This window comes from Primulina eburnea, chromosome 4 (assembly GCF_022965805.1).
Source record: "Primulina eburnea isolate SZY01 chromosome 4, ASM2296580v1, whole genome shotgun sequence".
In the NCBI taxonomy this organism is placed as follows: domain Eukaryota; kingdom Viridiplantae; phylum Streptophyta; class Magnoliopsida; order Lamiales; family Gesneriaceae; genus Primulina; species Primulina eburnea.
The window spans coordinates 6,699,373-6,714,730 of NC_133104.1; the positions used below are offsets into that span (position 1 = coordinate 6,699,373).

General features: G+C 36.5%; 1 protein-coding gene across 1 annotated transcript in view; it reads right to left on the reverse strand.

Annotated features, from left to right (window-relative positions):
- Nucleotides 1-14,827, reverse strand: part of LOC140830806 (uncharacterized) — a 95,902-nt gene extending 81,075 nt beyond the window's left edge. Inside the window, 15 exon segments of the mRNA XM_073194296.1 lie at nt 121-261; nt 263-470; nt 726-818; nt 1,123-1,278; nt 5,292-5,449; nt 6,119-6,319; nt 6,450-6,551; nt 6,886-7,003; nt 7,146-7,249; nt 7,847-7,897; nt 8,538-8,585; nt 8,692-8,787; nt 9,691-9,794; nt 13,206-13,287; nt 14,572-14,827. Coding sequence (XP_073050397.1) covers nt 121-261; nt 263-470; nt 726-818; nt 1,123-1,278; nt 5,292-5,449; nt 6,119-6,319; nt 6,450-6,551; nt 6,886-7,003; nt 7,146-7,249; nt 7,847-7,897; nt 8,538-8,585; nt 8,692-8,787; nt 9,691-9,794; nt 13,206-13,287; nt 14,572-14,586 — 1,677 coding nt within the window. The 5' untranslated portion in view covers nt 14,587-14,827.
- Nucleotides 14,828-15,358: the final 531 nt, after the last annotated feature.

Sequence of the window (15,358 nt, forward strand, 5' to 3'; positions counted from 1 at the left end):
TCACTTTGGGGCAACAACAAATTTAAGAAGATAATGATCCCGATAAAAATATGAGAAATCTGATTGGTTAATATGTCAAAAAAAAATTGAATGAAAAATACACAGCACACTAATACAAACCTGAGCTAGAGAACCTTCAGGCGCAGACAATCCATAATATCGCAAAGTTACATCGCAATGGGTGCTCCGATGTTTAAATTTAGTAGATACATGAAGATTCTCAAATCTACCACAGATAATCTCGGTATTATTAATATCGACTGATCCTTGCAGCCGCCTTACCTATAGATACAACAATCATGTATTGTATCATATTCTGCATATCCCTCCCAACACGAGCCAAATCCTCATCTGGCTGGTAGCTAAGCAGTTTATTTACTGCTTCCCATTCTTCTTTGGTTAATCTCTCCTCCACAGAACGTGAAACCTTTGATGTGTCCGTTTCAGAGTCATCTTCAGAAGAGCTTCGCCTGCACAACGAAGAAACTTAGAGGAAAGAATATATTGATAAAAAAATGTGGAGTACTCAAACATATCAAATTCGATGCTCCAAAGGAAGATAAGGTATAGAGATGTTGTTTTTCTCTAAATGGTTCGTGGTATGCTGGTGAACAATCAATAGTTGAAAAGTCGGAGAGAGCCCTTCAACCAACTCAGAAAGGACAATAGAAGAACAGAGAAAGAATCAAATTCAGAAAAATAATTGTAAGATAAACTAGACGAACCACTTCAGGGAAAACCAGCTTCTCTTTCTTAGCATCCTCTGTTCAGCTGCTTCCTTCGATTTGACAGATTCTACTTTCGCATGGGCAAGAAACCTAAATGTCCAGGCATCACAGTTCATTAATAATTCACGCAAACACGCATAGGAATTTCCATTGATAGGAAAGAACAGCAAAAAGCTCAATCTATAAATCAACAAAAATCAGCATCTTAACCGACTGAATTTATAAACCAACAGTGGTAAAAAAGTTAGTGTGATGCAGTATTATTTACATCCAATGTTTCCAAAAATATGCATAAAAATCAATGAAGGGTGATAGGAAAACCTAGAAAACTCAGCCCCATCATTTTGCCTTTACACTTTTAAACAAACAGGCAAGGTCAAATTCTGGAATATACCTCCATAGAAGGATAATTTTGGGATCGAGATCTTTTTCAATTTCCCTTAGTTCAGAATTATCCACGATTAATTGCTGCAATGAATCAGCATATAACTGCACATAACGTCTACGAAGATGACACAGATGCTGGATTTGCTCCCACGAAAATCGATAACTGTCAGGAAAACAAATAAATGTCAAGATAGTTAAGAGATAAAAAATTGAAAACATGCATTGAGTTAAAATTTGGAAAAATTTCAAATCCGTCACATTTAGGTGGTTTATAATAGCACTGAAATTTGCAGACCAAAAACTGAACGCGGACTTATCTAGTGTTTATCCTATGAACATTGAGAATAAGAAGACAGGGGATAGGATCCGGATCTGGCAACAAAGGGGAGAGGATGGAAGACGTGCAGGGTTCTGTGCCTCCGAAGGAACAACAAAAACTAGCAGAAGAAAAGGGCGCAACATCGGCACCCCCATTGGGGGGTAAGGTGATCAAGATCTTGAGGAAAGCCGTCCAAAAAAAGTCACAAAATTCAGAAGCTCACCCGTTCAATCCATGACTAACAGAGATGTCGAGGAGTAAGATAATAGGTTGGGTGCTACAAGCACTAATAAACTACTACCTACTTATGGGAAAATCTATAGTAGAAGACAAAAGAGAAGCATTATTGAGGACACGGCTGTCGACGACAATGGTGGAATACCAAATTCTGGCATCTTGAGCCCAGAGGACATTAGTAAGCTGGGGGAATTTGATTTGGATGACAGAGAAGAAATCGTGTTCACTGATACACAAGATGATGTGCTGGAGGAAGACTTCGACTCCTCTGAGTCTGATAGTCAGGCCTCTTACCAATCAGAGATTTCAGCTCATCCGAAGAAGAGGTAGCGGATCTTGAGGGGCTGTTCTCAACATCACAGGGTGCGAGATTAACTACGAGAAAGGCTCGACTTCGAGGGTCCCAATGCGTTGTTATGAAAATTTGCTCTTGGAATGTTACGGGTGGAGGGGCAGCAAGAAGGAGGGAACTAGTTTGCACTGTCATACGCAAGGAAAAACCGGATATCATGGTGCTTCTAGAAACTAAGAAACAATTGGTGGACAAACGTTTCGTTGCAAGCTTGTGGAAATCCAGAATTTTGGGTACATCTCTGTCGAACACCGCTTTTTTAATCTCTTCCTCCGAAAACGGGATCTCCAATTCCTCAGCTTCAAGCCTATCTAAAGGACTCAAGTCCAACCTGTCGAACCACCCTCCTCTTCACTATCCGATTTCCTATAAAGATTCATGTATCTTCAATCTGTCTCTTTTCCGTAACCACAGACCCATCGTTGTTGGATCCATCGCTGTCAAACACCGCCTTTTTAATCTCTTCCTCCGAAAACGGGATCTCCAATTCCTCAACTTCAAGCCTGTCTAAAGGACTCCAGTCCAACCTGTCGAACCACCCCCCTCTTTACCATCCGATTTCCTATAAAGATTTATGTATCTTCAATCTGTCTCTCCCCCATAACCACAAACCCATCCTCCATCAAAAATGTTGGGATACGGTCAAAACAGAATTAATGAAGGTGTTTGCTGAATATTTTGATGGAGGCATTGTTAATGGCACCACAAACGAAACTTACATTTGCCTAATCCCAAAGAAACAAGAAGCGATTAAGGTTAAAGAAATTAGACCAATTAGTTTGACAACAAGCATGTACAAGATTTTGGCCAAAGTCTTGACAAACAGGCTGAAGAAATTCTTGAGCAATACAATAGCGGAGAACCAGTGTACATTTATTAAAGGAAGACTTATTCTGGATTGTTGTCTTATCGTGAATGAAATAATAGAGGAGTACAGACGGAAAAAAAAGGATGGGTGCTTAAAGTTGATTTGGAAAAGGCGTACGATAACGCCAATTGGAGATTTCTGGATTTTGTATTACAAAAGAAAGGTTTGGGGCTAGATGGATGATGTGGATTAAAGAGTATGTTTCCAAAATCTTCTTTTCGATTTTTATCAACGGAGCGCCACGGGGGAAATTCAAAGGGGAGAGAAGCCTCAGACAAGGGGACCCATTATCCCTATCCTTTTTAATCTGGTGATCGATGGTTTGGGGCGGTTGGTAGACATGGCCAAGACAGAGAACGAAGTAAGAGAGCTGAAGTAGTGAGAGATGAAATAGAAACTTCTCACATGTCTTAAATCGGGTTTGAAAATCAATTTGGAAAAAGCGTTGTGTTGGGATTAAATTTCTCGGCAAAGGAAGTCGATGGTATGGCATTAGCAATTGGGTACAAAAAAGAGAATTGGCCGATTAAGTATCTCGGGATCTTTTGGAAGGCAATCCTAGGATTTTTTACTTTTGGGAACCCATGGTATCCAAAATGTCCAAGAGTTTCTCTCAATGGCGGGTCGACTTAAGGATTTCTTGTGGGACGGAGCCGATGGGGAGACGCATTGCCATGTCGTTGCATGGGATCAAGTTTGTAAACTGAAGGACAGGGGAGGTCTGGGATTGGGGAATATCTATCTGAGGAACAAGGTACTTCTAGGGACTTGGTGGTGGAGAGGTTCTGTGGAAAGGGAGTCCTTGTGGAAAAAAGTCATCAAGAGCATCTATGGTCTACAAGATAATGGGTGGGACGTGGGTTGGTTAGGAACTCGACTTTTAGAAGTCCTTGGAAATTTATCTATCGTTCTTACCAGGCTTTTCATCATTTGATTAGGGCGGTGCTAAAAAAGGGGATATCATTCGTTGATTAGGGCGGTGCTAAAAAGGGGGATATCATTCGTTTTTGGGAGGATTTTTATTTTTTTATTTTTTTGTTCATAGAGTGCTTTCCATCTTTGTTTCAGATTTCCACCTCAACTAACAAACCAATCCGTAATTTTATCAATGTCGTCGATCTCCGAGTCAATTCTAACTTTGACTGGGATGTGCGCTTCAGAAGAGGTTTAAATAAGGTCGAACTAGGTGAGTTCAGCACTCTTTTAGGGGTCTTAGATACAGTTAAGTTGGAGTTGGGCACAGAGGATTTTCGAGTTTGGTTGGGGGATTCTTCTGGGTTTTTTCTGTTCGTTCTTTCTACTACTATTTCTTCCCAATTTCCAACTTTCCTTTATTCTCGTATTACTCTAATATCTGGAAAGTACCTATCTCGCATAAGGCTCAAGTTTTCTCATGGATTGTGACTTTGGGGAAACTGCCGACTTTTGATTCGTTGCAAAAATGGTGGCATGTCTATGCCTTGTGCCCGCAATGGTGTAGCTTATGCCGGAAGCAAAAAAAGAATCAGGACTATCTATTGTTGCATTGCTCTTTCTCGAGTGGTATATGGATAAAAGTATTGCAAGAGTTGGGTTTCGAATAGACTTTTCCAAGAAAGGCATAGGACTTGTTTTTTATGGAGCCAAGCTTCTCCACCGGGAAAAGATCTAGAAGCTTTTGGTTTTTGGTAATTCATTGCATTTTTTAGTCGATTTGGTTGGAGAGGAACAAAAGAATTTTCACAGATTCATCAGAGTCTATGGACGAAGTCTGAGAGAAGATCAAATTCAGAATTGCAACTTGGACGACAACGTTGCCAGAATTTAATCGCGTGTTTATTTCAGATATAGTTAGGGATTGGAAATTTATATGTTCCTGACACTAATGTAGTAGTCGCTTTTCTTTTTCCTTTGTGAGGTGTATTGTGGATTACTCGTCCACTTCTCTTGTAACCCCTTCTATCATTATAATAAAGTTTAGTTTTAAATAAAATAAAATCCTATGAACATTGGATTTTCGACATACAAAACTAAACACAATCAATTATAAAAGATCCTAGTACTTCATTTATTTTGTGCGACCTTTTGATTAAACTGTTTACCACTGTTATTGTAGCAATTATTTATAACATTTTATCAAAACAATGGAGGTATTTGTATCTTCACAAGTTTTGTCTAATATGTTCGTTCTTATATTCTTACACACCAAACTATCAAGCCTGGCCCCAATCTCACAGGTCAAAATAGAATCAACTGAAGATCAATTTTTCACATTGTAGCCATTTAAAAAAATCTCATATATGCTACCAAACAAGCAGAATCTTACAATAGCTAATATCTTCAGTACTACATATTATCATGCTAGAACAAGTATTTCTAATCATGCATCAACCACCCATTTGCATTTATCATTAACATTACCACATCCTTTTTTGTTGCAAGGAAGCTTGAGAAGCATAACGCCACCATAAAGTAGCATCCTCTGAAACAGACACCAGGGGTCTTAAATGATAGACCTCAATATGAGTCCTATATCTGGATATGACCTCCATAAGTCTAATCCAATCATGATACTGAGCCTGAGACAGGAAGAGGAGGTTAAGTAAATGCCTTGCTCCAAGTTCAAATAAACAGAACTTCTGTTGAGCCATCCAAGGACCAAGATGTTAGAAAGAATTAACTGATGTTTAGGAAACAGAGATGATTATGGCAAAAACTGAAAGTTGGTTCATGAAGCATTGAACTTCGTTCAATATATACTAAACACATCCTCCAAGCACAAAAGAAAACAAATAATGTGATTGATGTAGCAGAACAGGAAAAACAGCTATTCGATATCTTATTGCTAAAAAATGGTGATCCTTAAACTAGACTAATGGCGAAAAATATGCCCGAACATCCTCCAAGCACAAAAGAAAAACAAATAATGTGATTGATGTAGCAGGACAGGAAAAACAGTTATTTGATATCTTATTGCTAAAAAATGGTGATACTTAAACTAGACTAATGGTGAAAAATATGCCCGAAAGGTCAATCACATGTTATATGTGATTCAGAAGTGTTTAGACTGATGTCAATAGACGCAGCGACGAGATATTTGCCTCACTCCATTTCCAGCATCTTTGACTTTATACCACTAATGTGTAAACCATTTTCATAAATCAGCTTCTCACATCAAGAGCAGCACTATCAAGGAAACATAAATAACATGCATGAAACAGATTTAACCATAAGTACAGATTCATCACCTCTGTGACTGTCAAAGAAACATCAGCAATGACAAAAGAAGCCTTCTCAAAAGCAATAGTTGGGTCATTTCTTTCTTGGTTCCCCAAGCGATCATACTTGAGAACCCCATTGATTGGTGAAACTAAATAGTTGCGGTCTCTAGCCCATGCAGAGACTGAAGCATTACCTTTGGATGATTCATTAATCCCATCTTCAAAGACCTGTTGCCATAAACAAAGATACAGAAAAAATGTGAATCTGTAAATTTTGAGGAAAGGGATAATATGTAAGACATAAATGAGATAGAATTACAAGGACAAAACCCTGAAATGCTTCAAACTGAGAATATACCTCAATCCATTCCTTAGGGCTAAGGTCCTCCCACCTTTTGTTCAACATCCAAGGATCATGGTTTGAATCGTGGTAAAAAGCAAGTCTTTGAAGTTGTAATGACTACAAAAAATAATGAAGGAGAAAACACAAGTTATTCTAGAAGTTCTACAACATGCGACATTTACTTGCAAAAGAAAACCCCATAGAAATTTAAAGAACGATGACAGAAACCAGGAAACAGTTAGTCCAAATGTTCTGAACTAAAGAGACCAAAGACTCCCACTTACACAAAAAAACTTTAATATACAACTAAGATTCATTCATGCTTCAATGTTGTAGACATTCCAAAAGCCCTAATTCAAATAACTTTACAAACTTCACGAGGAATTGGCAGAAATATAATCGAGTTTGGAAGGTAACAGATACAACTTACAAGAAATGACCAGAATTATACCTTGCGCAATTTATCTAAAGCACCGCTTGTGTCAAAGGTCTCATTTCCCTGTTCATCCATTGTAACAGCAGCAAGCTTTGCAAGTGTAACACCACAAGAAAATGGATGTCCTGCATTGCTGTAGAAACAGCACAAAAATTTAAGCAGAAAGAATATCATCTGGAGATATGACATAGACAAAATAGAGCACCATTATTTCTGATAGCAATTAAATTAAAAATCAAACATTGAAATTCAATAGCTCCATATGAAATGCCAACCTCACAGAATCTTCATATCTAATATGAACATTGCTAATTGAAATCTTGAGATTTCCAATAATTGTAGCAATTAATGAACCCAGCCAAGAAGTTCCAGCTGGTGTCTGCAAAAGGCAAATTAAGGAACATCATGGGATGCGATTCATGCGAATTAATCAGTTATACTGCAATCAAGAATTCAAATCTAAAAGCTGAGAAGGATATATGCCATGGAAAATCAAGAACTATAACACTTAACACTTCCATAGATTTGGGCCATTATTAATCATCAATAGTATTCAATAGATACGTTTATCCCTCAGCTTTTCTGAAGTTTCCTGTTTCTTTCTCTAAGTACAACCCGAATGCAGAAAGGGAACATCCTGTCTATAGAAGCTCCAACTCTAGAAAGACTGGTAAATAGTATATGGAGTCGACGAGCAATATGTATAAAAACTCCCGGAGAAAGAGAGAAAGGCAAAGCGTAAGTCATATGTAATGGTATAATGGTACTTGTTAAAATATACCCAATTTTTTCACTTTCAATTTAAATTCAATAAGAACTGATTAAACATATGTCGCCTAATTATGAGCTGAAGCATCAATCTAGTACTGATAGAACCACAACAATAGGAAAAAACTCAAGCCGTTGATAAAATTCATATAAACTACAAAATTGTCATGCACAGCATGCAGATAGAGTTATGGATTTTCCTGCATACATTTCCCGGCTTTGATCTCGATAATGCTTCAAGAGTTGCTGCTTCTGCTTCCTACAAAAAGCTAAATTATTAAATGCAAGCACCAAAAGGTGCAAGAAATAGTAAATTTAAAGGGAGAAATTTGCAATATTTTTAGTTCCAACAATGGCTTCCTCTTACAGACTAAATGATTCTGTATTGTACCTCAATTAAGGTCATAAAAATTTTGAAAAATATTAAGATCTTTGAATAAATAGATACGCAAAAGTGAGGTAATTAGAGGAAATATTTGTTTCCAGAATATCTAGCCGATAATATTCTGTATTGACCATGTTCGTCTCATCTTAATAAAGTTGTTGGCACTAGCTTGAAAGTTTACTCAGTTTCTGATTTAGAAACAAGGATACTGCTTGGAGTAGGATTTGAGGAATCGACGTGAAGTATTATGATTTTAATAATAATAATAATATAATAAAACGATAATTACTACAAAACATTAAGCACTTTTAAAACTCTGATTCAATTATCTGGATCGGGCACCTAAGGTTTTGTCCTATTTACCCACTCTTGCTCATTTATTAGTAATTGCCTGGCTACAGCAATTCCTGATTCAATCCCTCTACTTAAGCCATGCTCTCCCAAGATCGCATTGTGCTGTTTTAAGTGGTAATGATAACAGGAGAAAGCAAAAAAGAAATCAAAGGATACTTACATCAATCTGCTGTAGTTTGGCCTCAAAAAGCTTTTCCCGTTCCTCTTCCTTTTAGAGAAGAAATATAAATTGCGCAAGGGTGTATGCATATAAGATGAATTGTTTACTAATAGCACATTACATTTTAACAAGTGTGAAACGATAACATTCCAACCTTGAAAGACCCTCCATCAGGTGCAGGAGTAGCAAGAATAAACACTTGATCAATTAGAACAATGACCGGCTCCTTGCCAAGGCCTTTCCATGGAACCTAATTTGAAAACAAAATAATTCAACAAAAAAATCCATGTATTTTAATCTAACTATACTTTGGTGTTTGCCTTTAGTTCTAAGACTACTTTTTGGGGGGGAGAGGTTGGGGAGGTGACGTGGGTCAAGGAGGACCCCACTGAGATCTCTAAGTTTTAGTCTTTTACAGATGTCATTTTCTACCAAATCCAGACTAGGACAAGAGAGAATAAAAGTAATAGAACAAGGAATGAAAAGTTTCCAATTACAGCTGTGCCTAACAATTTGACTGAAGCATTAATATCAGGGTGTAAAATGGTCTGATGAAATGTGCACGCGATAGCACTGCAAGACAACAACGGAAATAGTTCAGATTGCTGAACTTCAATTTTTATGATACCTTTGCTTCTTAAGATATAATCCACACTTTAACCCTCACAATGTCAGAACAAAAAAGGACTACTCTTTCCACCATTATTAAAAATGTGAAATCCAAAGTATGAACTGAAGACCATACTTTCACAACGTCAACGATGTAAAGAAAAACCGGCATTCGGGCAAACCTTTCAAAAAAAATTAATTTCTTCCTTTTCCACTTCAGGATGACTAGTCACCACATAACTAAATAGAAGATTAATGTAACAACTAAATATTAACATGGAATAAAACCTCGGAGACCAAGCTGCATAATTTTCAAAAGTAGACATCTTTTAGGTTCGACAATTTCTCTCAGTTGTTATTTTAACAGCATATTTGTCTTATTGCATGTATAGGAAAAAGGGCCATAAATATAATCTTTTAACTGCTGCCAAATGAGAAAAAGGAGAAAAGATGGCAAAAGTGACGAAGATTAACAAATATACTTTTAGATCGTTATTCATCTGACATGTTAATGCACAAATAGCAACCCATGTCACAAAGTTACCTTCAAGGTTATAGTACCAAGGAAACCAGCTTTGACTGTGACAGGAAGCTTCAGGGAATTCAATGCCTCTGCTTTTAGTTTCAAATCCTTGAGAACCACATCACCTAAAGAAAACATAACATACCAAATCCACCATTAGCATGCATCTCAATCTTAGATGGCATAATAAGCAAATACATAGATCTGATTAATCAGCAAGCAAACCTTTTCAAAGCCCACCATATATGAAGAACATAAACGAGCAACAATTTGAGTGAATTACAAAGTTATCATTTTACAACATAGAAAGGTACATCATATGATGAGCTGAACTGAGACATAAATTTACAATGGCATACATCAACATCACCAAACTAAGGTGTGAAATTCTCCTAATTTCCTGCACTAAAGTTTTCTTGTGGCACACATCGCAATAGGTTTGATTTAATGTTTTCCTGTAGTTCATGAAACATTCTTAAATTCGATCTTTAAGCTCAGTTTCACATTCTCTTAGGAGAATCTTTGTATAATACTCCATCTGCAGACCTATCAAATTTTCAGTGTTAATTACTCCATAGCATCTGTCCCCCAGTTTCTTCCTTCTTTTTTTAGGAAACTATATTAATATTCATTAATTGGAAGCAATAATTACAGATAGCGGATATGTGATTCGCATAGAAAGAAATAAAAAAGACAAAAGCCCTGCACTAATCAACAACATATATAACTCAAAGTTCTCACTGAGTATGAAATTGTTAAGTTTTTAAGCTCTAAATGCTTCTCAATCCAGCTAGATGCTCGGATCTTAATCTTATCTCATCACCCTCCAATCGACTTTTCTAAGTTGTCAAAAATCTGTTAATTCAGGGAAAAATCATATTGACCAACAAATACAATAAACTATTACTATCCAAAAAATTATACCTCTTCTACCAAGATTGCATCCAAGATATGTCGCAAATAGCTCATGCGAAGATCTTGAAGCTACCCAAACCAAACCCATCTCCTCCAAAGCAATTAACCAAAGACAACTCGTGAAGAAACAATGAATAAGTAGATGATCTTAAGACACCACCTCATTCCGGCACAACACACACCAATTCGGACACGGAGCATACAAAAGTCATTTCTTTTGCATCATATCACAAATAGGCAGCTTACCCAGCACTGCGATCCACGAGAAAACTTGAACATTTGGTGCAATCAGGAATTTCCAAATGACGAGAGAGAAAGAAACACTCAAATGAGAAAACACCCGAAAGACCCCCGTCCCAAACCCTGATATCATCAACCTCCTCAACCAATCTGACCCTCTATAAAGTTCCTAACAAAAAGCTCAACTAGGTTAAGATTCACTGGCTATGGTACGAGGCTAGGGTTGGCTGGCTAGGGGACGTTCGCTAGGCTCACTGGCTATGGCTCTAGCTAGGGCTAGGGCTAGGGCTCACTTGCTAGGTTCGCTAGCTAGGGTTCGCGAGGCTAAGGTTCGTTGGCATGGTTCGAGGCTAGGGCTAGGGCTCGCTGGTAAGGTGTGAGGATAAGGCTACGGCATTAGCTAGGGCTCGCTAGCAAAGGTTCGGTTGATACGGTGCGAGGCCGGGGTTCGCTAGGCGAGGCTAGAATGCTTGTACCTGATATAAGACACTTTCACATTCATCATAAATAGCAACCAAACCCTTTTTGCACCATCAGATTTTGGATCAATCTTCAGAAGGTATTCAGCTGTTACCTAAGTTGTTCACCAGCCTCTTCTCTTTATTCAATTTATATTCGCAAAGGCACAAAATTATAGAGTATTTGTTTCCTCTATTTCGATATTGATCCTTATGTTAAGGAATTAAATAATAACTAAATATTAGCTTCATAACAAAATAAAACAAACTGAATGGCTCCTCTAAACATGCAAAAATTAAAAATGGCATAACAAACTACACGACAAAAGAACGAATAGCTTGGTGGCGGAACGTTTATTGGCCTTAGTTGAAGAAACATGTCGGACGAATCATTTAACATTGTCCGGTTTGCCAGAAAGCTAAAGGTTAAACAAAATACTGGCATTTATTTACTTTCGCCTATTCCAGAGACAAATTAGTAAGATTTGACGATGGGCTCGATTCTCGGTCTCCCAAGAACTAATTATGGCGTTGTTTCAATCCTTGTTGTGTTGACCGATTTTCTAAGATTGTTTTTTGCCTTGTAAGAAAGCCTCTAATGCATCTCATAGCTCAATTTTTCTGAAAATTAATCATTTGCATGGTGTTCCTCGTTCTCTAACTTCTAATAGAAATGTAAAAATTCCTCAGTCATGTTTTGAGGATATTGTAGAATTTTTTCGATATGTCAGTAATTACAGTAAGCACGAGGACAAGAAAATTGGTTGTTTGTTTTCAAGAAGATTGGTGATAATGCTTATAAACATGATAATCCAAGGGGCATGAAAATCTCCAATAAATTCAACGTCATTGATATTTCCCATACTTTCCAATTAATGAGTTAAGGAAATATGATGACAATTTTTCTACAAAAGGGGCTCATTGATGCATCACAAGTACAAAAAAATTTCTGTTCATGCGATTAGTTTCGTATTTTGCAATTTTGTAGAATTATTTCAAGTTAACTAATACCATTACAACCTTAATAGTATAAAAATTAGAAACCTTACTGCATTAGAATTTCTATTATAAAATTTCATTAGGGTATTATTAGTATTCCATTTAAGTCCATGATTTGTACTCAGATATTTATTCAAATTTTAGTGATATTGTCATAAACACCCCTAGTTTTTCCTTTCAGTTCAGGCTCTTAATTGTATCGATAAAAACACTCATTTCGCTGCACTAGTATATCTCTAAAACAGTCGACAAAGATTTGTGGTTAGAAAACTCTCTATTTCAACATTAACTGCTTAAACAATACAAGCGAACAACTCAAGAGTAAAACATAGAAATAGTTTCAAACATTTCCATGATAAAAGGTTGATGCTCGTTTCAATTTCAAGAAGAGAGAAGGTGTGAGTGATCTAGAAACATGACAAGTGCAACCAAACAACGAAAAAGAGTATATTTTTCACTAATATACCTGGTAATGGTACGGGTTTTAGCGCATGGTCTTACCAATATGTAACATCACAAATACTGTGATTACAAAAATTGATTATGGTCATATCCCAACAAGGTCAAGACAGAAAAATAACAAATCGCACAGAAGTGTAAATCCATGAAAAAAATGTGAAAAGCACAGCCGCTGCTATTCAAGTAAAATAGTGCAACTCATGGCATGAGCACTAAAACTTCCCAGAACAACATCCAAGGGTAAGGTACATGACTTTTAACTATGTGTTTAGTGTCCTGGATTAAAATACTCCCAAATTCAATCATCAATCTCAGATAATAAAGTAGAATAAGTTTGCACAAAGTAATAACAAAAGAAATTGATGATATAGGCACGTACAACTAAAATATATCGCCTGAAACAGCTAATAAATGTCAATTAAAGCATAAAATGTCAATGTAAAACAGATTAAACGGGAGAATAACCTTTCCACACGCTGATTCTAAGGGCTTCTGCTGACAGCCCATGTACATATTCACCTAAATATTTTCGAAGTAAATGCAGAACCTACAATAACATAAAGAAGAAAAGCTCAGTTATACAATTTGATGAATCACCTAAGGGTCTTCCACCATGATAATCAAAATCTCAATAAACCAGAAAATTTGATATTTGAGAAAAGATCTGCCAGATGAAGATATTTTAAAAGGATTCTGGAGAAAGCCGGTACCATTAGAGTGCACCGAGCAAAAAAGGATAGTCACATAAAGACTGGAATACATTAGCATGCCAAACACATGATGGTACAGATTATCAGAATATGTTTCATGGTACAAAACCTAAAAATTTTCCTCTAAGTGATAAATTCAAGCATCCCGTGACTGAATGCAAAAAAGAATAAAGAGTTTATGTTTCTACCTTAAAGAAAATTAATCCAATAGCATTACAGGCACCTCGAGATCTCTAGAAATATCTTCTGGAAAGTAAGTGCTAAGTCATTAATCATGGAAGACCATATGTTCACCTTTGAAAAGTTATTGCATGTCGCCGACAGTGAGACTGTCAGATGTGTTATAGGTTGTGCATACAGCTTTTATCAAACAAATACTTCTGTAGCTGAACCAGAAACATTTCACACGTTATTTTGTTTTTATTGTATCATAGATTTTCATTCACTGTTTAAGTATAAGCAAATGATGTGATTGGGGGAGGTAACTTCCAAGTATCCATTAAAAAAACAAGACGAAGAAACTTCATTCTTGTGGTTCTGGGGATTGCACTTCTCTTCATAATATAGTGCTTACACAGACTATCCTATTCCACTACATTAACAGTAACAGTAAGTTCATCCAAATTCTCCAATTCCACTAGAGCTACAATTAAAGATGATGTCCTTATTCAACCTTTTCGGCTTAATAACATTACTCTCACGACTTGCATTTCCACCTTAGAGTACAGAGAAATAATAAATTAATAAATAAATAAGACTGCAACCTTTACACGCATGCAAAAAAGAAAAGGCAAATAAACTCATGTTTCCTCCATGTGACAATCTCAGCAACTCTGTGCTTCTTTACATGCAATAAAGATGTTTAGAAAAAAAAAACATAGCATGACGAATATCATAGCATTTTCATGAAGTAATCAGAAGCCCGATTCACTAAAACTTTCCAAGAAAGACCAAAAAATTAAACATAAAACAATCTAAGTATCTAATAACTCTTCATCCACCCCTTCAACAGAATCACGAACAAAATAAAATCCCACGACTATCCGATTAAGAAGTACAAGAAAATTACTGCCAAACAAAAAAAAAAATCCCGGGAATGGTAAAAACTAGAAAATGCTCACATGCGCTTCAAACATGTCGAATTATGAAGCCGATCGTTCAAATCGATGTACTTCGCGATGCAAAATTATTCAAAACTAGTGATCGGTGCTGAAAACAGGCCATTAACGGGTACAGAGTCGATGAATTCAGTAGTAGCGTGGGGCGTCGTGAGATACTGAATTAATTGATTGATTAACTGGAAAATGGGGAAGAATTTTTTTCGTTTTCCTCCTCGTGTGAAACGGTGCTGGCAGTATCCAGGTTGCGAGTGAGAGAATAGACATGGAGCCGGATCCTTTAGGGGGATGTAGTGGGTCGGTTCGGGTACATTCGGGTCGGGTGACATTGTTTGACCCACAATCTTTTTTGTCCATTATTCAAGGGTCAATTTAGGACATACATGTGCAATTACAGATTTCTAACCAACTCGAATTAGAATTATTTTGTGGGATTCGAACCAAATTAATATTACCAATATATTATTTATTGGGGTTCGAACCAAATTAATATTAAAAATATTATCGATATAATTAAGAATATATGATTTTTAGAAAAGTGTTACCTTTTAATAAAGTGCTTAAGTAAATCCTGTTATAATATTTAACAAGTATTCTGAGCCATAGTTTGATACATGGGATAAAGGAATGATTGATAAATAATCTTCATTATCTCATGTTTGGTATCTTTTTAAAAACCTATTATATTATCATGAGCCCTTGATAAATAATTTTTTAGAAGGATAAAATGTCTCTTCTATTAGGTGTGATAATTTTAGTTTAATGGTAAAATACACTACAAATGACTTAA